General features: G+C 43.1%; 1 protein-coding gene across 1 annotated transcript in view; it reads left to right on the top strand.

Moving 5' to 3' along the window:
- The first annotated feature begins 4,345 nt into the window (after positions 1–4,345).
- LIPI (lipase I) overlaps positions 4,346–24,650 on the top strand; it is a 69,862-nt gene continuing 49,557 nt past the window's right edge. Inside the window, exon 1 of the mRNA XM_082246556.1 lies at positions 4,346–4,629. Coding sequence (XP_082102682.1) covers positions 4,569–4,629 — 61 coding nt within the window. The 5' untranslated portion in view covers positions 4,346–4,568. The remainder of the gene's footprint in view (positions 4,630–24,650) is intronic.

Here is a 24,650-nt window from a genome sequence, read left to right as displayed (position 1 = left end):
CAAAACTGCCCAATGTAAAGTGCTGGGGGAGCAAATGGAAAAAATAGAAAGCTTTTCTGAGTTCACACAGATATACGATGCGGGATTCAGTGCGATTCCTGTGCGGGATTCAGTGCGATTCCTGTGCGGGTTCCCCCATCGCATGTCACTCGCAGGCAGTTCACACTGCCCTATGCGAACTGCTGTGGGTGTGAGTAGAAAGTTAATAACATCCCCCAGATCGGTTTGCGGATCACAGTGCGAACTGTGAAATGGTACAGGAATCGGATCTATGGTCTGGAATACATATCACGCCCTTGAGGTCTTTGGACCTCAAGTTGCATGAAAGTCGGACCAAAGTAGTGCATGGGTGTTCACACACCCATGTGATCCGATTCCAGTCCTGTACCATTTTGGTCCAAATACGATGCAAATTCAGCCATACAAACTATATGGCTGATTTCGCATCACACAGACATCACATGTGTTCTGCACAGCAATGCAGCGTGAATCAAATGCGATGTCTGTGTCCACATCAGTGTGAACCCAGCCTTGGGCCCCTTTCACACTTGTGCGACTTTGGACCCCAAAGTCGCATGACAGGTTGCACCCCATGCTTCACTATGATAACTGTTCATATCTGTGCGACTTCAAAAAAGTTCCTGAACTACGTTTGACCAACTTTCATGCGACTTGAAGCCCACGCCATTTTTTTCATTTACTTTTCAATGCCGGCATTCTTTTTTTTTTTTTTTTTACATTCAGCTGTCAGTTGGGGAAACCCGCTGACAGCTGATGAGTCACCAGTTGTTAAGGCCTGGTTCGCACCTCTGCATTTTTTAGTGCGTTTTCAGTTTTTCAGAAACACAATACAGTGCATTTAACATGGTTTCTTATGGGTCACATTCACATCTGTGCATTTTATGGAAAGGGTTAGGGACTTTTTTCTGTTTTTTGGATCCATAGATTCAATGAATCAAAAACGTGTATTGAAAAATGCAAAATGCACCTGGCATATGCAAACTGCAACCTGCATAGGTGTGAACCAGGCCTTAAGACAAGGCGGTCCTTAACAGCCAGCTATTCTTCACACAGAATTCAAATCGGTCGATCAATATTCGACCGATGCAAATTTAAATCATTCTGAAAATTTGGAATTCATTAGAAAAATAAAGAAATCTAATGAAACAAAACAAATGTTTCCATTCTGCACATGTCTAACCACTTTGTAGAGCACAAACAAAACACATTGGTAAAAGCCAAAGTTGTAACAAAGTCACACTTATCCAAAGTCACATCAAAATCACATCAAAGTTGCATCAAAGTAGCAACAAGTCGCAGGGTAAAGTTGCATTGGAAATCACACAATTTTTAACCACTTGCCGACTGCCGCACGACTATTTACTGCGGCAGTCAGCCCCCTACAGGCAAAGTGACGTAGGGGTACGTCGCTCGCCCACGAGTCTGTAGGGGGCAAACACGTGGTGCCGGCAGCGCGCTCCCGTACCCGCTCGTTCCCTGCCTAGCCAGCGCGTGTGACCTGCGTCTCCGATGTCCACCAGCCACTCGCGATCTCCAGCCACTCGCGAGGGAGAAAGACAGACGGCTGATGCAAACACAGCCGTCTGTCATTCTCCCTGAAGTAATGACAGAGGCTATGCGATCCTGCTATGTAGGATCGCCGGTCTCTGTGATTACTTCACTAACCACGCCCCCTAACAGTTAGAATCATGCCCCTAGGGACAAACTTAACCCCTTGATCACCAATAAAGTTAACCCCTTCCCTGCCAGTGTAATTTTTACAGTAACAGTGCATATTTATAGCACTGATTACTGTAGTAATGTCACTGGTACCCCCAAAAGTGTCAAAAATGTCAGTCAGGGGTCCAATCTGTCCGCCACAATGTCGTCGTCCCGCAAAAAAAAAAAAAAAAAACGCAGATCGCCGCCATTACTAGTTAAAAAAAAAAAAAAAACAATAAAAATGACATAAATCTTTCCCGTAGTTAGTAAACGCAATAACATTTGCGCAAACCAATCAAAATGCGCTTATTGAGATTTTTTTTTTTTTTACCAAAAATATGTAGCAGAAAACAAATTGGCCTAAAATGGTAAAAAAATTTGATTTTGACATTTTTTAAAAAAAAAATGTCAGATAAAATAAATGTGAAAAATATTATTTTTTTCAAAATTGTCGCTCTTTTTTTGTTTATAGCGCAAAAAAAAAAAAAATTGCACAGATGATCAAATACCACCAAAAGAAAGCTCTGTTTGTTGGAAAAGAAGGAGGTCAATTTCATTTGGGTACAGCGTCGCACGACCGCGCAATTATCCGTTAAATTCAAGAGGTGCTAAATCGCAAAATAAGGCCTGGTCTTTGAGCAGCCAAATCCTCCGGGGCTTAAGTGGTTAAGTCTCACAAGTGTGAATAAACTCCCAACAACTATGCAGTGCAATGGCCTGTCTGACTGGATATAAATTGATTGGATAGATTAAATACGTCCTCCTATTACAAGGTTTTGGTAGATCTAAAGGTGATTGTACGATCAGACTGGCACATTTATGGGGAGCGTTTAGGTCTTATACTTGCAAATAGGGCTGTTAGCGATTAGATGTGGGAAAAAAAAGCAATGGGAGCCTTACAGCTCCTGCAACTGATTGTGACTGCTTACATGGAATTGCGATTACCTGAGAAGGATTAGCCCTGGACACAGACTGAACTCCCCCCCCACTAATGGCCCTATTCGCAAGTGTGAATGTGCCCTAAAGCCAAATGATTCTTCCACAAACAAAAACATTTAAATTGGGCCCCAGGAGCTTTTAGCATAGCACATTATAGCAGACTTGCCTGGTTAGTGATCCCCTTTAGTGTTGTCAGCATTCCTGTTGGTCATGGGTACTGCCATCTTCTCCTGGTCTTTTGACTCTTCAGCCCCTTGGTTGGCTGGGCTGCAATGACATCACTCCCAGGAGTCACATCATCATGGCAAAGAGCTGTGCCGTAAATGTACGCTGATTTGCACATGCGTGCCAATGTACACAGGCAGAGAGGATTATGATCAATAGGGTTTCTTCTGTCATAAGAATCCTACCAATCAGGGGTGTTTTTAGGTTTAATGCCACTTTAAACACCAGGATAAGGCTGGTTTCTCACGGGTGATCTGATAAGGACAGTTTTTCAGGCGGACCTGAGGGCACCATCCATTGTTCTCTATGGAGCGGCTGCTGTCAGCAGACATGTCACCCACTGGCATCTGATCTGATCCTGTCTGCCAAAAACAGGCGGATGGGGGATCCATTCCTCGTTCATCTGGCAGATCAGATGACAGTTTCCATCCGACCGCTCCATAGAGAACAGCAGGGCTGTGTCTGTGTCCGCTCTGCACGTGCGGGACCTGTCATCCGCCTACTCAGCAGGGATCAATTCAGCAGAGAGATTCCCTGGATGCGCTTTCTGGAGTCGACCCTGAGTGAAAGGAGCCTAACGCTGACCCTACACTATACAAAAAATCTGCCGAAACTCGGTCATGTGGACATTTTGTTCGTTTTTCGGCCAGTTTATGGGCACAAATCGGTAATTGGTTGTGACGTTTTAACCCCAAAAAAAGAAGGAAAGTTTGGAAATTTTCTGCCAAATGAATGATAAATTGAAAGAATAATGTGTTTCTCGTCCAAACTGTTGGCACTAGGTATATGTAAAAAAAAAACTAAAAATGGATTCATTTATGTCCATAAATTGAACGATTTATCGGTCATTACATGATGGTACTATTGTTTGATCTCACAGCCGAGTGTTCGTTTTTCTAAAATTAGTTTGGACGATTTTTCGTATAGTGTATGGCCAGGCTTCTTCTACTTCTTGTTGAAAAAAACAGGAGAGACAGGAGACTCAAAAAATGCATCACGGTTGCATTTTCGGTGTGTTTTCTATAGAATTTAATGGGAGATGTGTTTTTTGGTAAGCTTCAAAAATTCACACCAAAGATGCAGCATGCAGGACTTTTAAAAACGCACCGCACTCACAGCGTATCGTGTGAAGAGTTCCATAGGTTTTATTAGGAATACATTTTTCATGAATTTTTCTTTCGCTTTCGTTTACCCCAAAAACACTTTAAAAAAAGATCAGCCTTAAATATACTTATGCTAAAAAATCTAACAGTTATTTTCAACTGAGTCCAATGAGATTGGAAAATGACAGTCACACGGCTGAAAAAAAAAAAAAACGTTGTTCTGTGCCTTCGTGAATTGAATCTTTGTATTCAAAGTTTATCTGTAAAGGTGCATAGGTCCATTCAGTACGCTGTGTGTCATCTGTGACTGATTTCCATATGAAAACCTCCTACTGCGAGGTGGAAATGCTGGTTACTCTGATTTCAGAAAGTTTGTGACTAATTATAGAAGGAATGAAATCAGCTGTGAAACTGCCTATCCCTAACAGGGAGGAGTCCAGGTGGCCTGCAGAGGCGAAGGTGTCACTGCAATGCTGAACACTTCCTTGTTGTCACTGCAGCCAGCAGGCTCTTTGCATAGGATTTCCTCCACTGAGTACCATTCTTCCATGTCCGCTGGGAGGACAGCAATCTGTCCCTATGCTGCTGACACTGTGCCTGGGATTCCTTCCCTTCTGTTTGATCTCCTCCGTCAGGGCTGGTGAGTGTTACTCTTGTGTAACTTTTTCAACTTTTGCTGAGATTGGCTTATGTCTTCATATAGATCTGCTAAGAAATGTAAAAAAACATTGGGTCATCATAGTCCTGCCTGGACTGTCCTTGTCTGAATAGCTGGCAATCATTATATCAGTGGGTAGCAGCAGGCAGCCAAGATCCGTCATCCTTAGGGATATAGTTCATGTTGATTTTTCTCCGCTGATCTCTATTCTAGTAGTAAAGTCAAGGGTTGCCACCTCATCCCTTTAAACCAGGATACACATTAATTACACAGGGTCTGTGGCTGATTAAGGTGGTAATTAAACTTGGTGCCTTATGTGCATTATTTCAGCCTCAGAACCTGTTTAAATAATGTGTCCTGGATTAAAGTGATGAGGTGGCAACCCTAGTAAAGTCTGTTGCTATGTATACAAAAGAGTTTGTAAGAGGAGATTGATACACCGTTCATGGCAAAAAGGCTGTTCACCTATCAAAGCGTGTGCTAACCCCTTGCTACCCACGTACCACATGTGTGGCAACAGAGAATGTAGGTTTTAATGGCTACACATTTGCATTCCCGGGCTGCAGAGCTTTCTGTGCCGAGAGGACGCTCCCTGCCCAGTGACCGAGCGGTCAAAGACAACTCTCGCTCTCCACTGATGATTGGAAGCTGGGAGGACTGGCTACTGATCACTGTGACAGCCAATCATAGTAATCAAGTGACCGGTTGGTCTTTCCATAAGACCCCATTAAAGGGATCTTGGGGAAGAGGTAATAATGTATACCTGTATTCAGAATGAATACCCTGTGTTTGGGAAGTAAACTAAAAATAGGTGTGTGTGTGTTTTTTTTTCTACCTAATGTAGGTATTCAGAGTGAGCACAGGATAACCCTAGATGGGGGTTTACACATTTTGGAAATCGTCTGGTGCAGCAGGAACCAAAAATATTTCAGTACGTGTGTACTGCTGTCTGCTCAACCAAAGTCAGTCTAATGACCAGCTTCTGTTGAACAGCCGTGCTGGAAAACCAGCATTTGATCAGCTCTTGCAGCCAATGGCTGCAGCCCTTGATCTGTATATTCTGATGGGGATGGGAGAACAGCAGGGGAGACCGTTTCATCAACATTGTTTGTGTGGACGAGGGAATCTGAGAGTCTTTTTTCCATACAAAAACTCTGTGTATACCCTTCTTTATTTACTGCTCTTCACTTTGCTAAAGCTGGCCATACACTATTAGATTTGTTTTTTATTTTTGTTCAGTCTGTGGGATGAATGAAAAAATCTAACAGATTCCTCCATCCAGGCTATACAGAATTCCCCTGCTGGGCTATTGCATTTTGACAGCTGCGGTAACAGCTGTCAGAATATCCAAACAGTGGCTGCATCTGATTTGACAATTTTCTGCCCTGCTACTTTGATTTTTCAGATGAGGGATGCCCAACAGAAGGGGGCTGACGTTCACACTGGGGTGATCTGACTTCCCGGGGCGACCTCACAGGTCGCGGCGCGCTGCTCGCACCGTAACCTCGGAGCGGCCGGCACGGACTTCATAAAATTGAAGTCAATGCAGGTCATTCCAGGTTGCCCCAAAGAAGCTCCGGACCCTTTTTCTAAGTCGGACCGACTTGTGTCGCTCCTATTAGAACGGGTTCACAGCTTCTCTATGCCAGGCGACCTGTCAGGCGACCAGGTCGCCTGACAGGTCGCCCCAGTGTGAACGGGGTCGAAGAGTAACTTGGTCTGAGAGTGTTTTGCAAGACAAACACATTTTTGTAATATACATTTTTGCTAAACAAGCGATGTCGTGATATACAAGTAAGATAGTATAGAGAGTAACGGCGCCTCGCTTTAACTGGAATCAATGTATATAGTGAAGCTGCCTACAATTTAAGTGCAATAGATTTAAAAAAATAGAGGAAAATGTTGAGGCGCTAACACATGAGTATAACCAAACGTAAATATTGATCACAATAAATAGCAAAGCTCAATACAGGACGTAGTATTAACATATCACCAAAATGTGACGTGTATCAGTGCCAAACAAACCAAATAAGAAAATTAAAAATATAATCGCAACCTGGATCAATTCTTACCAGTGCATAAAAAAATGTGGAAAAATATGATGACATAGATGGTAAAGAACTTATGTAATATATACTCCCAGGCTGAATAATACTGGTGCCATAGGTGAGTGTACCAATTTGTACAGTAAAGAATTATATATTGGTGATGGGGTGCTACATGCAATAAACCGTGTCAAGCAGTCTCCAGGACAATATAAAACTAAAATGTGGATTAAATATATGTGAATGGGTGCTGAACACAGATATATAAATAGGACGGTGACAACAATCAAATTTAATTAGTAAAAAAAGTCCATATAAAAGATAACATTAACAGTAACATGAACAGTAATTCACAAAGTCCATGAAAAAGTGAAAAATTCCAAGTGCAGTGGTGATAAATCTTCTGCTTTTACTCTGCATTTCTTTTCTCTGTGAGATATAGATGTGACGTAAAAATGGCTGATCCTTCACCCAGTGAGCTGAGGTCACTTACCAGAAGCACTAAGGCCTCTGGGGACCTATAGTGCAGGTAGAACTTTGTATCTTGCAGCGACACTCTACTCCCAGGTGAAGATTCAGGAGTATCTTTAAACCTGTATTCTCCTATGTGGATGGCTCAAAAAATACATGGAGAGGTACTCCTGGAGCAGTCATTTTAATTAAACAGTAAAATGATGACGCTTTAACGGCGAAATGCATTCAGGGACCAGTACGTCACATCCGTTCATTACTATCGGGCTGCGGGACTCCGAAGTGTTGAACGCAGTACATACACTGCTTAGCGGCTCCCATTGATCTTGATCCATTGCCTGCTGCAAAGTGTCTAAGGCTGGCCATACACTATACAATTTTCTTGTTCAACTTTCCTTTAGATTTACCAAAACCATGTAATATAGTGTCAAACCTAAACACTTTCAATTTGTATGCAGTCAGGCAGGCCCTTGCACTACATAGTTTAAGGTAAATCTAAAGGAAATTGAATAAGAAAATTGTATAGTGTATGGCCAGCCTTAGAGACACTTTTAAATGTGAGTTTCTTTCTGTTTTTTTTTCAATTTACTGTTTAATATAAATTACTGCACCATGAGTACCTCTCCATGTATTTTTTGTGCCATCTGGGATCTGAGCCACCCACATAGGAGAATACAGGTTGAAAGATACCCCTGAATCTTCACCTGGGAGGAGAGTGCCGCTGCAAGATACAAAGTTCTACCTGCACCTATAGGTCCTCAGAGGCCTTAGTGCTTCTGGTAAGTGACCTCAGGTCACTGAGTGAACGATCAGCCATTTTTACGTCACATCTATATCTCACAGAATAAAATCACAAGATTTGTCACCACTCCACTTGGAATTTTTCACTTATTCATGGACTTTGTTGTGAATTAATCAATTACTTCACTTAGAATTGTTTACTTTTATATGGACTTTTTTTTACTAATTAATTTGATTGTTGTCACCGTCCTATTTATATATCTGTGTTCAGCACCCATTCACAAATATTTAATCCACATTTTAGTTTTATATTGTCCTGGAGACTGCTTGACACGGTTTATTGCATGTAGCACCCCATCACCAATATATGATTCTTTACTGTACAAATTGGTACACTCACCTACGGCACCAGTATTATTGAACCTGGGAGTATATATTACACACGTTCTTTACCATCTGTGATATACAAGTAGCATCACGTCACAACTGAGTATAAAGAGAAGAGAGGTGCCTCGAAGTGTAGCAATATGGTTACATTTAATTTAATTAAGGTATAACATTTAGCAACGCACATAGTTAATTAATAAAACAGGCACATCTAAGTATGCAGGCATCTGGGGTAAAGCTGTCCACATAGACCATCCTCCGGAGCGCCATTGACCTCATCCGTTCCACGTTTCACTCCAAGAGCGTTTTAAGCCTTGCTTTCAGGTCACTCTAACGCAGGCTAGTCTTCCAGTTCAAGATTGCAGAATGACAGTGGTGGGAGCCGGCGGTGCGGAGCTGTTGTACCTTCATTAAATATTGCTACACTTGGAGGCACCTCTCTTCTCTTTTACACTCTGTAGCTCCTTCTGGGTTTTGTTTCTGATCCCCCTTGTGGAGGCTGCCATTTGTGGATGGACATTTTATGGTTACACAACCTATAACATTGCTATAATCTTTTTATATGGACTATAAACTGAAGGACATATGAATAAATGGTTGTGGAACGAATCATCTAAGTTTTCATTATTTCACATGGGGAAGTTTCCTTTTGATAAACGAGTGCTTTGGATTCCAAGCATGTTTCCAGAACGAATTATGCTCGCAATCCAAGGTTTTACTGTAATAATTTTCACTTCTTTCAGAAAGTCAGTTCTCACTCTGACCTCCCTACTAACACTATTATTTATATACAGTTTACATCTTTGTTGGGAACACATCCTTAGTCCCTATGTTAGTAGCCATTTAAGGTGACCAATCATTTTTGGGGGCATACTTTTATCCAGGGGTGTTGCTAAAATTGTAAACCTCAGGAGTATAGAATGTACAATTTTAGCTTATAAAGTGCAGTAGTCAGGTGTTTGTTACATACGCATAGCGTATAAAAAGCCAGGATCAGGAGTATATAATGTAGAGCAAAGCATATAGAGTGCAGTGGTCAAGAACATGTTACATATTGCCTTTTCATTGATAAGTGGCAGGAAATCATGCCTCGCTTCATTGATGAGCAGTGGGAATATAAGATGCCCACTTCCAACAGTGGTCATGGGAAGGAAAAGAGTCTTCCATCCAATGATGCTCTATAGGAGGAAAAGAATGCCCCTTTCCATTGCTGGTCAGTGGGAGGAAAGGATATTTTCTTACATTGGTGGTAAGTGAGAATTTGCCTTACTTTTTACCTTACATTGGTGGCTTTCGGGAGGAAAAGATTCCTCCTTCTATTGGTGGTCAGTGGAAGGAAAAGATGTCCCCTCTTCATAGATGGTTGGTGGGAGGAAAATATGCCTTTTTCAATTGGTGGTAATTGGAAGGTGAAGATTCCTTCTTCCATTGGTGGTCAGTGGGAGAAAATGATACCCCTTTACATTAGTGGTAACTGGAAAGAAAATATGCCCCCTTTCCAATGGTGGTCAGTGGGAGGAAAAGCTATTCCCTTTCATAAGTAATAGGTGATTGGAAACAAATTTCACTTCAATTGGTGGTCAGTGGGAGGAAAGGATACCCCCTTCCATTGGACCACAGTTGTTCCCTACTCCAAAAGCACTCCTGGGATATGTGATGTGTAATCCCAGGAGGCTGAGGCAGCAGGAATATGTGACCTGGAATCCCAGGAGGTGGAGACAGCAGGGACACATCATTTACTTAAGCAAGAATGGGCCAGACCTAAAATGTAACAAAAAAAAAAAATGAAAATCTAGCTAGGTGCTTGGCTAAGAATGGGGGTGAGAGAAATACTGACTGCATATGTTCTACATAGCTGCTGCCCTGTGATGCTGAACTGGTTAGCAGCTATATCAGCCAGAGGAGGGAGCTGCTGAGCATGAAAGTTCAATAGACTAAGTCAGGCAGCAATGTACTATGGGAACTGTAGTCCTGAGAAGTGACTCTACTGTGTGATCAGGAGCTTTAGAACTTCATTCCCCAGAGAGACTGCTGGGCGGAGGGGGGAGAGCATTTTCCCAGGCTGTAGGGCACACAGCTTCTTCTTCCCATGAGGGAGACCGGAGAAAGCTAATTGCTGCCCAGTGGGCACCACCGCTGCTAGATATCAGCAGCCTGTGAGGGATCTGGAATGCTGAGTTTGGGGGTGCCAACAGTCAGTAACCTAGGTGTAAAGCAGAGAGTGGACCAATCTGTGTGTGCCCAGATGGTGAGCTGCTGCTTTGGGGATTTTTATCTGCTGCTAGAGAGACTGAGCCCTTTAGGAACTGACAATACAGCCACCTAGTAGCCTTATCGCTGCCTGCAGGCTTGACTGGGACTAATCTCATGTGCACCAATGGTACAACTGGGTCCCAGCGCTAGCCAGCTGAAGACTACAGACTGTTCTGTTTCAGCTGCTGTACAAGAGACCTTTGCCTATTGCTTATGCTAAGAGGTACCTCTCAGGGGACATTGCACCTTACCCTATCCATTCTTGTAGAGTACACTCTAGATTAGTTATAGTAGTATTCACATTGCAGTTAATGCTTATATGCACTGTTTATTACTGACTTTTCTGATTTGTGTATCAATTCCAGTTTAGTGGTACAGAACTCTATATTCTTCTTCTTTTTTTTTATATATAAATTCTTTATTTATGGAAACAAGGAGGCATACAGTAGAACAATTGTAATACATATGTGAAACAGTACCCAACAGTTAGATATACATAAAATGTAAGGCGCGGGGGGGGGGGGGGGGAGTACAACCTTGTCTTATAGAAACATCAATTAACCGAAAATGTGAGTACTCATCCAAATGGAATGATAAGCATAGTAAATCATGAAGGGAATATGGTTACTCCGCTAGGTCCACCGTGGTAATAAACAAAATAAGTGGTAAAATAATGATAGAATAGTAAGACAGCTCTGGGGCATTCTCCACCCCCACCAGCTTCTATCATATGGCCGGCATACGGGAACACAGAGGAAATACCCAGATAGCGAGTAACCACAGTAGCGTCTAAAGAAGAACTGTACGTATGCCCTTGGGGAAGGGGGAACAGGTTTCGTGGCCATGAGACGGGCTTTTTTGAAAAAAAAAATGCTGGAAGGAAGGTGTAGCCCAAGAAGAATAGGAGAGAAGAAGTGAGTGAAAGAGAAAAGAAGAACAAAACAAAAAGAAAAGAGGGGTGGGGGCGGATGGCCGAAACCCCAAGGTCCAGACCACCTTAAGCAATTAAAGCGGAGTTCCGGGCACAAAAAAGATTTTTTTTTTTTGTGCCCCTCCGCTAGGTATGCCTCACCTGAAAAGGAATTGGATAGTTATTTTTTTTTTTTTTGTTTACTCACCTTTTTATTGAAGATCGTAAATACTCACCTATGACAGCTTCCTCCTCCAGCGCCGAGGCTCACCCCGTCACTTCCTGCCTCGCGATGATTCCTGGGAGCTAAACGTCATAGCTCCCAGGAATCAATGCGCCGCACCGGCCCCGCTCGTCATTTCCGGGCGACGCCGCATTCCCCTGCTAAACAGCTTCTGGGCATGCCCAGAAGCTGTTTAGGAATGCGGCGCCGCACCGGAAGTGACGAGAGGGGCCGGTGCAGTGCATTCTGGGACACGAAGACGCGGAAGAAGACAGAGAAGAGGACCGCGCCGGCTTCAGCTGCCCACAACCGAGATGGAAACGCTGTGGAAGAAAATTTCTAAGTAAGTATTTCTTCTTACAGGTAAGTGCGAACCGGGACAGATCAGAGGCTAGCCATTGTGGAATGTGCTAGCCCTGACTGTCCCGGGGGTATGTTCAGAAAAAAATCGTTTCTCTGCCCGGAACTCCGCTTTAAGTCCTTGTACTCTGCAGAAAACGTGAACTCATGCCAATAATACCAGCGCTTGAGGAATCTGTCTCTGGAACCCTTCTCGGCGGCCACAAGGTCCTCCATCTCATTAAGATATGCTACTTTACATAGCCAGAACTCTATTCAAAGTTACTTTGGTATGGTGATTATACTGTCTAGTAGACTGTGTATAAACCTACCTTCTGTATGCTCAAACCACCATTTACTCTAACCCATACCAATACATTGAGTTTTTTTTTACCACTAAACGGTCTTGTGCCTATTTCCTTGTACTGACTCAGTTAAGGTATCCATTTTGGTGGTCATACATTCTGGAAGGAATTTTCCTTCAACCAGGTGTGTCAGAGAAGCTGAGGTGGTTCTTGGTGCTGAGGCGTTAAACAGAGAGCCCAAATTACCATGTGGCTCCATCGGGGGTACCGTTACAAAAAGCCAAAAAGGGGAGGTGGTGAAAGTCCGCTTTTAAGTTTGAACTCAAAAAAAATGTTTGAAAAAAATGTTTTTTCCTAATTTTGGAGTGGGATTTAGTCATTGCCCATCATGTGCATATAGAGGAGACATTCTTTTTCCACAACAGTCTTTGGTGGAAGTTCCATTTTAAGGAATGTGTTGATGTTATTTGGCCTACATTTGTGTTGCTCTTGGGCATTGTTGCACATTGTTATTTGAGATCATGCATGCCTCAAGAACATGTTCACTTTGTGGAGATGGGAGCCTATTGAATGAAGGATGTGGAACTAAAGCCATCCATACATCGATCAAAATTTTGTCCGGTTTAGCAGGGACCAGTCGAAATTTGAATCCATGCATGGGGAAGATGGTTATACACATGTTATACATATGTTGCTCTATCTGGGTTTTTCCCGAAACAATCAGTGCCGCTGCCTATAGCCAGCAACACTGATCAGTGTATTCTAACAGTGAGGAAAGCTCCCTAATACAATATCAGTGAATAGGTAGCACTAATCCCAGCACTCGTGTGAAATTCGAAGATCATAAAAAGTACATTGTACCATCAGCTGCTACTATAAACAATACCAATCATTTAAAATCCTATGCCTTAATTCACATTTGATCCAGTGCAGCATTAGCAGTGCTCCTCCAGTGTATTATACACCACGTGTTTATAAACCGTTCAAGGTATTTTGCTCCTTATGGATGTTAGTGTTCCAGGGCTAGTTAACACAACCTAGATCCCCCATAAGGATGATTAGCAGAAATTAAATCCTTAACTGCCGTCACTACACCTCGTGAGATCAACTCCCCTAAGGTAATGAACTCACCAGATCTCCAAATACAATGAGCCTTGTATCTATGATCTCTTTGATTTGCATGTTGTCTCACCAAGTGCGAAATGCTCCTCCAATCAAAGTTTCTTTTAAACCATGAAAAAAGTTACATAGCGTAATCCTGTTATAAAGTTTATTCCCAATACACACCCCCTTTAAAATGCACTTGCACAAAAAGTAAAAAACCTAATATTATTCATCACAACTGGTACTGCCTGCGTGTACACTCACACCGCTCCCTAGTATTCACTGATCGCAGGGATTCCCGGGTAGAGTTGCAAGCTGTCAACAGTGTAGAAAGCCACGTGGTCTCGCCCTGTGGTCACGCCCTAACGTGTTTCGTCTTCATCTTTGTCTTCATCAGAGGGTGTGGCCACGCTACACGGCTTGTTCTATTTATATGACAGAACATCTGGGGAAATCTCCCTGCTGTATGAATACACTCCCAACAGCGGGTAGGATTCCTCTATCCACATTGTGCCTGGATGGGGGAATGGAATCCCCTTCTTTCTTCTTTTTCTCTCAACCTGCTGGTTGATCGACAAAAATAAATAAATAAAAATATCAATGTATGGGCTGCCTTAGAGTAGTAAAGTTTTCTCCTGCTCATTTTTAAAGTGTGCACTAAGCCCTGGCCAGATGATGAAGCTGAGCTGTTCTAATCCTAACACATGCAAAGTGCTGCTGATTACTGGGGTGGTGGGTCGTTTCCCTAAGAAGCAAGAAGGAGTGCAAAAACACAGAAACCTGCATGACAACTGTGATGAATTGTTTTCTGTGTTTTGCCATTCACAAGTTTATAATCATTTTTTTTTTTTTTTTTTTTAAACCCACAAATTATATGTTCACTATACTGCGAACCTTCTAGTAGTTTACTAAAAGAGCCAACAAATAGACACTCAGCAACTGCTTGTAAGCCTAAAATTGCAGTTAGAATAGAATAGAAGACTGCATACAATGTCAGCCATCATAATTCTTTGCAGGTGATTTCCTTGCTTGCATACCAGAAAAGGGAGTGACGCAGACAGATGTCAGACCTGAGCAGTATTCATCCCTGATAATAAAATATAGCACTGTATGGATTAATCATTTACTAACAGTCCTTTGGATTACAGTACATGATCTGTGGTAAAAAGACACTAGATAAATTGCAAGTAGTATGCCCCCTCACCTTTTCATGTCTGCTATGATTAGGGCCGCTGATGGGGGGGGGGGGGGGGGCACCAGTCCTCCTGTAGGGGGCCTGGGCATGCAGGGGTTGTGACGGTGTTCACTGTCACTGGGAGTGAGGGACAGATACTTGGGGGACGCTGAGAGAATGGTTTGGATTGCTTCAGATGGGACATTTAATATTTGTCAGCAATATCTCTCAGGAAATGTATGAAGATGGAATGGTTTGACTTTTCAGATTGCTAGAATATTGCAGGAGTGTCTCATAGACCCTTGCTAGATAGTGAGATGGGGTGGGGTTTGTTATTGGTAAGTGCCTGTACTCCATTGTTCTATTGTTTCTGTCTGCCTTAAGATAAACTTATGGGATGTACAGTATATGTGTATGTGGAATGGCTGCTAAGGGGGAAGGGATTGTCCCACAGTGTATAGCTCTTTGTGCATGTGTTTGAATAAACAATTTGAGTTCTACAATCTAGAGTCCTGTCACTTATTGGGGGAATCGCTACAAGGGATTGCTATGCTCTTCATACTCCCTTGAATAATCACTAAGCTCTTCTAAGAGCTTGTTCCTGCTTCACCTCTGGGGAAAGAGAGGTTCACCCACTGGAACCTGGAGCCTTGTTGTAGGTCCAGGGTGGGTAGGAGATGGCGAGACCCCAACCAAGCTGCAGGGGTTTGTGGTGTCTGGAGTGCTTGGAGCCCTCGGGAAGCATTAGGAGCATCTGTCAATGGAGGTACCCATTCGGGGTGCTGGTTGATCCATTACAGGGGGGCTCCCAACAGCACGGGGAATCAATGTGGTCGGGCAGAGGGAAATTACAGAAGGAAGCCCTGTGCAGCTCTCTGTAGCAGCTGAAAGCCAGTTCCCCCCCCCGCCAGCTTTCAGCTGCTGCAGGGAGAGACACCGACACAGGGCATCATTCCTGTATTTGCTTCTCATGACACCGCCCCCCCCCCACCTGCTTGTGCCCCCTTTTCACTGTGATGCACCCTCCCCCCCCACAGCGCTACAGGCTTCCCTGTCCTGTAAAAAAAAAAACGAATTAAAAAAAATTGTAAAATAAAATAATTGTAAGTATTAACATTTAAAAAAAAACAAACCAAAAAATGTTTTTCTTTAAATTAGGGGGGGGCTGCCAGGTAGGCTATACAGGGCCCGTAATTTCTAACAGCAGCCCTGGCTATGGTAACAAACCTGTATCGCTTCCAATCTTTACAACAGGCAGTAAATATTAGCATGGATTTCATCTGTGTATTTAGTTGTTTGACTAAATTGGCTTCAGCTTTAAAAGGGTTTGGGCAGGGCTTCATGGGCCTGGTGCTGAGGATTTTGATAGGCCTTTTTTATGGAAATAAAATAAAAACGCAAACATTTTTTTTGTTAAAATTATAATCCCCCCCCCCCCTCTGTGTAGTGTGTGTATTGTATTTTTATAGTGTGTGTATTGTATTTTCTCAAGTAGGTGCTCACCTCTGTAGTGTTATAAAATCATATAAACTCCCTGATGAAGGTGCGTAGTGTTAAATCCTCATATTGTACAGTGGTATATTCCTGCTTTACAGTATGTTAAATACACTGGATAATTGCTGCTTGGTACAGACACTCTTGGAAACTCCCTGCACTCACCAATGTCAACAGTAACCTTCCCCAGGAGGCCACCATTTTTGCTGGTCAAAATTTGAATGCTACCTTCTGTCCACCACATGGGGCAAAGCCAAAAAAAAAGGACATATTCTCCACATTGCCCCTGGAGAGAGACTCTGCTCCACATTGCCCCCGGAGAGACTTCCTCCTTACTAAAAGATTCCCCAGAGTTCCCCCTTACATCAAAGTCTGCAGGGTCCCCCATTACAGTGTAAAGGGGAACTCTGTGGGCTCTGATGTAAAGGGGGGAAATCTTTGGGCTCTAATGTAAGGAGGTCTCTGGTCACCAAAGGTGGAGCCCCCCTTACACAAGAGTTCCCAGAATTCTCCTGTAGCAAGGTTTCCAGGCCTATGGCCTGATATGGGTCTGCCATTAGTACTGGAATCCTCTCCAGCCCATGTGAGCTGAGTCCCCAGGTGTGACAATTGAGACAGTGACAACTCTGGCATCTTTGTTTGTGGTTTTTATTATAAATTAAGGAGAAGGGAATGAGTGGGATACTCCTCTCGGCTTGAACTAATTACAATTGGGACTTTGATCCTGGAAAAATGCCCGTTGGCACTTCCTTGACGCTAGCCAGCACCAGCCAACGCTCACTGACTCTGAGAACACTCTGTAAAACAGAGGAAGTGTTGAATCCCTGACTTATAGTCCAGTAGATCCAAGACTGAGAACTGTAGAACTCCTGACACTGCTTCACTGTGTAAGTCTTTGAATATTTTTCCCCCGCCTGGTACAGCTTGAGGTAGTATTTTGTAGAACTCCAAATAGCTAACACTGTAACTGGCACACACAATACAATTCAGGGTCCAGACTGCAGGTGCCCCCTTTTTGCTCCTTGAATTTTTCAGGGTGCACGGACTATGTACCCCCTTTACAGCTAGCTGACCTTGGATCCCCGAACCTCTTCCGGAGTGGTCCTCTCTGACTCTAGGCAGACCCCAGGGGCAATCCTCAGTATTCACGACCTGTGTAGGCTTTCCTGGGACTGGACCTCTCTCTCTCTCCACAGGCTCTTGGCACACCGAATCCTCCTCAGCTCAACTTCAGCATTCTCTGGACTCTCAGGCGACACCCTGAGACATCCACCTTCCTCAGACAGGAGGAGAGACAGCTGCACTCTCCTTCCTGTGACTCTGCTCCCGCCAAAGACACCCTGTCACGCACTTCCCCTAAACTTATACCCACTCCCAGAATCCTTTGCAGCCTAATCTGCCTTCTGGGGTAGTTACAAGCTGGGATGTGTCCCCTGATTGGGCTTCCCACACTGCCCTATGAAAAGCCTCTCACACGAGCCAGTGGGGATACTTCTCCCCTCAGCAGGCACATCTGGAAGCCCTGACACCCTACCTAACAAATCATAGCCCTGTTGTTAGGCAGACAAGGCCCACTATAGCTTTACCTAGCACCTACCTGTAGGGTGCTACACTCCTTAATTGAAAGTCTACAGAGTTCCTTTAACCACTTTAAGACCGGAGGATTTGGCTGCTCAAAGACCAGGCCCTATTTTGCGATTCGGCACTGCGTGACTTTAATGGACAATTGCGTGGTAGTGCGACGCTGTACCCAAACAAAATTGACGTCCTTTTTTTTACCACAAATGGAGCTTTATTTTGGGGGTATTTGATCACCCGTGTGATTTTTTTTTTTTTTTTTTTTTTTTTGCGCTATAAACAAAAAAACAGCGACAATTTTGAATAAACAAAAAAAACAATATTTTTCACATTCTTTTATATGAAATTCTCAAAAAAAAAAAAGTAAAAATCCTAATTTTTTTTAACATTTTAGGCCAATTTGTTTTCTGCTACATATTTTTGGTAAACAAAAATCACAATAAGCGTATTTTGATTGGTTTGCGCAAAAGTTATTGCTTTTACTAACTATGGGAAAGATTTGTCATTTTGTTTTATTGTTTTTTTTTTTTTTCACTAATAATGGCGGCGATCTGCGATTTGTTGTGGGACTGCGACATTGCAGCGGACAGATTGGACCCCTGACTGACATTTTTGACACTTTTGGGGGTACCAGTGACATTACTACAGTAATCAGTGCTAAAAATATGCACTGTTACTGTAAAAATTACACTGGCAGGGAAGGGGTTAACAGTATGGCTGATCAAGGGGTTAAATGTGTCCCTAGGGGCGTGATTCTACCTGTGGGGGGGCGTGGCTTGTGAAGTCATCAGAGACATGCGATCCTATATATAGCAGGATCACATGACATCTGTGATCACTTTAGGGAGAAGTACGGACGGCTGTGTTTACATCAGCCGTCCGTCCTTCTCTGTCAGTGGCGGGAGATTGCGAGTGGCCGGCGGCCATTGGAGCCGTCTGTCACACGCACTAGCTTCTCCGCTGATGAGTGGGGGCAGGAGCGTGCCTCCGGCGGTGCGCGATCGCCCCTCTAGCTCCTCCCAGGAGAGGGCCGTACATGTAAGGGACTTTGCCTGGGAGAGCCAGACTGCCACCGTACATCTGTGGTGTTCAGTCGGCAAGTGGTTAAAGATGAGTGTGTGTTCAGTAAGCGATGTAAAATTACTGTGAAGTGTTTACAATGGGAGATCATGCCTTTATCTAACAGTAGGCTTTTAGACCTTATTATGTTGTGTTCTCATAAGTATAACTACCATGTAATAGATTGTAACAATAAGCAACCCTAATGGAAACAATCCGGAGGTGTTGATGTGATCTATATAAATGGTTGACTAACTAGGCTGGACCGCCTCCTCTTCTGGGCTGGGAACTCGAGCACTGTGAAAAGAGAGAGGGGAGGGAGAGAAGGGCGCCACAAGACCATATCCTGTACAGGGCTGGACTGGCCTACCCGGAAATTTCCCAGTAGGCCAGCAAGTCCCTCTGCCCTGGTGCTGCTTGAAGGGCAGTGGCACCTGTAAAAAAATAAATAAATAAATAAAAGTGGAGACGGACGGCCCGACATGTCAACAGCATGCGCAGTGATGTTATAGCGCCATGCAGTGCCATTTTTATATGTAAGGCACCTCTCAGATCGGTAAGTAAGACCCCTCTGCAGTCCCTGCATCTCCTGTACCATGCCTGCAGCCTCTGACATGTCCTCCTGTACCATGTCCACAGGTGAAAGGTGTAGGAATTACAACAGTTTGGATATGTGCCTCCCACTTTTTTAAGGAACCAAATGTAATGGGACAATTGGCTGCTCAGCTGTTCCCATGGCCAGGTGTGTTATTCCCTCATTATCCCATTTACAAGGAGCAGATAAAAGTTCCAGCGTTCATTTCACTATTTGCATTTGGAATCTGTTGCTGTCAACTCTCAATATGAGATCCAAAGAGCTGTCACTATCAGTGAAGCAAGCCATCATTAGGCTGAAAAAACAACACAGACCCATCCGAGAGATAGCAAAAACATTAGGTGTGGCCAAATCAACTGTTTGGAACATCTTTAAAAAGAGAGAACACACCGGTGAGCTCAGCAACACCAAAAGACCCGGAAGACCACAGAAAACAACTGTGGTGGATGACCGAATAATTCTTTCCCTGGTGAAGAAAACACCCTTCACAACAGTTGACCAGATCAAGAACACTCTCCAGGAAGTCAGCAATCAAGAGAAGACTTCACCAGAGAGGGTTCACCACAAGATGTAAACCATTGGTGAGCCTCAAAACAGGAAGGCTAGATTAGAGTTTGCCAAACGACATCTAAAAAAGCCTTCACAGTTCTGGAACCACATCCTCTGGACAGATGAGACCAAGATCAACTTGTACCAGAGTGATGGGAAGAGAAGAGTATGGAGAAGGAAAGGAACTGCTCATGATCCAAAGCACACCACCTCATTAGTGAAGCATGGTGGTGGTATTGTCATAGCGTGGGCATGTATGGCTGCCAAAGGAACTGGTTCTCTTGTATTTATTGATGATGTGACTGCTGAAAAAGCAGCAGGATGAATTCTAAAGTGTTTCGGGCAATATTATCTGCTCATATTCAGCCAAATGCTTCAGAACTCATTGGGCCGCGCTTCACAGTGCAGATGGGACAATGACGCGAAGCATACTGCGAAAGCAACCAAAGAGTTTTTTAAGGGAAAGAAGTGGAATGTTATGCAATGGCCAAGTCAATCACCTGACCTGAATCCGACTGAGCATGCATTTCACTTGCTGAAGACAAAACTTAAATGAAAATGCCCCAAGAACAAGCAGGAACTGAAGACAGTTGCAGTAGAGGCCTGGCAGAGCATCACCAGGGATGAAACCCAGTGTCTGGTGATGTCTATGCGTTTCAGACTTCAGGCTGTAATTGACTGCAAAGAATTTGCAACCAAGTATTAAAAAGTGAAAGTTTGATTTATGATTGTTAATCTGTCCCATTACTTTTGGTCCCTTAAAAAGTGGGAGGCACATATACAAACTGTTGTATTTCCTACATCGTTCACCTGATTTGGATGTAAATACCCTAAAATTAAAGCTAAGAGTCTGTTTCGTTTCAAATCCATTGTGGTGGTGTATAGAGCCAAAAATATTAGAATTGTGTCAATGTCCCAATATTTATGGACCTGACTGTATCTTTTCATGTGACACTGAAAAATGACACTTTGCTACAATGTAAAGTAGTGAGTGTACAGCTTGTATAACAGTGTAAATTTGCTGTCCTCTCAAAATAACTCAACACACAGCCATTAATGTCTAGACCACTGGCAACAAAAGTGAGTACACCCCAATTAGCCATTTTCCCTCCCCAATGTCATATGACTCGTTTAGTGTTACAAGGTCTCAGGTGTAAATGGGGAGCAGGGGTGTTAAATTTGGTGTTCTTGCTTTCACTCTCTCATACTGGTCACTGGAATTTCAAGATGGCACCTCTAGGCAGAAAAAGAACTCTCTGGGGATCTGAAAAAAAGAATTGTTGCTCTACATAAAGATGGCTCAGGCTATAAGAAGATTGCCAAGACCCTGAAACTGAGCTGCAGCACAGTGGCCAAGACCATACAGCGGTTTAACAGGACAGGTTCCCTTCAAAACAGGCCTCGCCATGGTCAACCAAAGACGTTGAGTGCACGTGCTCAGCGTCCTAGCCAGAGGTTGTCTTTGGGAAATAGATGTATGAGTGCTGCCAGCATTACTGCAGAGGTTGAAGGGGTGGGGGGCAGACCATACGCTGCACACTGCATCAAATTGGTCTGCATGGCTGTTGTCCCAGAAGGAAGCCTCTTCTAAAGATGATACACAAGAAAGCCTGAGAACAGTTTTGTAAAGAAAAGCAGACTAAGGACTTGGATTACTGGAACCATGTCCTGTGGTCTGATGAGACCAAGATAAACTTATTTGGTTCATATGGTGTCAAGTGTGTGTGGTGGCAACCAGACGAGGCAAATGCCAACATGTACTATGACATACTGATGCAGAGCATGATTCCCTCCCTCGCTAAATACTGTGTATATGTGTGTGTATGTATGTATATATTTATAGCCCTATGTGTTTGTGTTTTTCAGATCTGTCTTGTCTATATATAATACACTCTTCAAATGTGCTTTAAAATGCATGGTTTTCCCTTTTATGAACAAGAAAATTATGTTGGGCTGGTATAATAATGCTATGGAGCTGGTATGAAAATATTTCCAGGCCTGAATTTTATTCAAAGACAATGTATAACAGGTAAAATTATCAGCGCACAGTCAAAATAAACAATAAGAAATAAAAGCAGCTATGCACTCAAAATACACAAAAAAAGTCCTCAAAATCACACAGTAATTAGTGCAGCGCTAATGGAACTAAAGAAACATATGAAACAACATAAATAGTCCATACAGGAATTCTAAAATCAGCATAGATAGTCCATACGGGAGATCCGTGAAGTAAGATTGTTTAGATATCAGACACAAGTGCTCTCAGTGTGTCGACCACCACCACATAGATTGGCCTCTCACCTGAAAACCAAAAACAAGGGCGTATATCTCCCTTTCCGTGTGTCATGGGACTCGTTCCCTCTTAGCCTAGAGCCCTTTACTCACGAGGCCCTTAATTACAGTCCCGCAGTGGGACCCTTTCACATGTTCTGCAGCAGGCCCCGTTCCTGCCTTTTTAGGAGCCCCCCAGGGTGATGGAACATTAGGGCCTGGTCACAAGTGCAACCTTTGCAACCCTGGTATTTCCACCACTGTGCACTGCACACTATATGCATGCAGATATTTGGCATTTTGCTGGTACAATAGTTACTAGCAAAAATTAGATTACTTTGCTACAGATGGTAAGCTTGAACATATATTGCACAAAATATACAAACCACAAGTCTTTGTGTTTTATGCAATAGTTGTCTTTAAGCATGTAGAGGTATATAACCATTTGCAGAGTGTTAATTGAGGTTGTTAGGTGTTATGATGTATGCACGTTCCTCTTGTACCTCCATATGTGGGTTGTACAGTACATGGCTGCTGATTGAGTTGGATCATGGGCATTTTTCTCAGTTCTCTGATCTAGCTTGTCCTGGATAAGCAGAACTGTAATTTGGTGTGTTGCTGTGACAGACCCTTTCCCTTCTCACACATGTGGCATTGTGCCATGTGAAAAACAGAAGAGTTGACCTCTGGCACTTGGAGAAATCATGTTAGATGACATAAGCTGCTTTGTGTTTGCACAGTTGTTTCACTAGTGAAATTCAGTACAATAGACTCTCTCATATTCCCAATGTTTGCTGTACTAGGCGATGGGTGTGTGATTTGCAGAGCTGTCCGTGTATTGAATTCTATAGAATTCAGAAATGTAGCTCTGGTTACTAGCATCAGGATTTTAAGTTGATCCAAATTTCAGTTGAAATGCATTTATGGGAAAAGTTATGAATGCTAAAAGATATATATATATATATAACTCTGTGCACCTGACATTCCAGTGGCACAGAACTATAATATATAGCACTAGAGTAATTTTAAAGTGGTGTGTGTGAGGTGTGGTTTTTGTTTTTTGGAATTTTCCCCTGGTGTTCCCACCGCTAACACAATTCCTGTCCTAGAGTGACAATGTTCAGTCACTACACTTATGGTGGAGCTGAATCTAGGGTGCACTCCTGCCTTGGACTACAAACACCTCCACTACATTTACAGGAGGTGTTCTATGGTCCACAGAAAATTACAAGAATACTGGATTTCTAGTAAGAATGAAGTTCGGTTTTCCCACAAAATGGGTTTATGGCACATCTGCAGGGTTTTCGGTTTTGCAGTTTCAATAAATTTATGTAGAAATTTGCTTGACTAAATACACGTCAGGCAAAAAGTATCTATGCACATTCCATTGATGCCACATCCCTACATTTAGATGCAAATTTGTGAACTTAATGGGTGGGACTTTAAAGGCATCAAGAGAATATCCCAACCGTGTAAATTGAAAACGTTTATTGTACATAATTATTAAAAACAGATACAAAGATTAAAAACATATGAATGGATCATATATAGATACATACAGTATCTCACAAAAGTGAGTACACCCCTCCCATGTTTTGGAAATATTTTATTACATCTTTTCATGTGACAACACTGAAGAAATTACATTTTGTTACAATGTAGTGAGTGTACAGCTTCTATAACAGTGTAGATTTGCTGTTCCCTCAAAATAACTCAACACACAGCCATTAATGGCAACAAATGTGAGTACACTCCTACATAAAAAATGTCCAAATCGGGCCCAATTGGCCATTTTCCCTCCCCGGTGTCATGTGACTCGTTAGTGTTAAAGGGTCTTATGTGTGAATGGGGAGCAGGTGTGTAAATTTTGATGTTATCGCTCTCACTCTCTCATACTGGTCACTGGAAGTTCAACATGGCACCTCATGGCAAAGAACTCTCTGAGGATCTGAAAAAAAAGAATTGTTGATCTACATAAAGATGGCCTAGGCAAGAAGAATTTCCAAGACCCTGAAACTGAGCTGCAGCATGGTGGTCAAGACCATACAGCGGTTTAACAGGACAGGTTCCACTCAGAACAGGCCTCGCCATGGTCGACCAAAGAAGTGGACTGCACATGCTCAGCATCTTATCCAGATGCTATCTTTAGGAAATAGACGTATGAGTGCTGCCAGCATTGCTGCAGAGGTTAAAGGGGTGGGGGGTCAGCCTGTCAGTGCTCAGACCATACACCACACACTGCATTAAATTGGTCTGCATGGCTGCCGTCCCAAAAAGAAAGCCTCTTCTAAAGATAGCCCGCAAACAGTTTGATGAAGACAAGCATACTAAGGACATGGATTACTGGAATCTCTGATGAGACCAAGATAAACTTATTTGGTTTAGATGGTGTCAAGCGTGTGTGGCGGCAACAAGGTGAGGAGTACAAAGACAAGTGTGTCTTGACTACAGTCAAGCATGGTGGTGGGAGTGTCATGGTCTGAGGATGCATGAGTGCTGTCGGCA

The sequence above is a fragment of the Pelophylax lessonae genome, assembly GCF_965119305.1.
Source record: "Pelophylax lessonae genome assembly, chromosome: 2".
NCBI lineage: Eukaryota > Metazoa > Chordata > Amphibia > Anura > Ranidae > Pelophylax > Pelophylax lessonae.
Note: the sequence above shows the minus strand (reverse complement) of the source record. Positions and strands in the feature narration are given on the sequence as shown.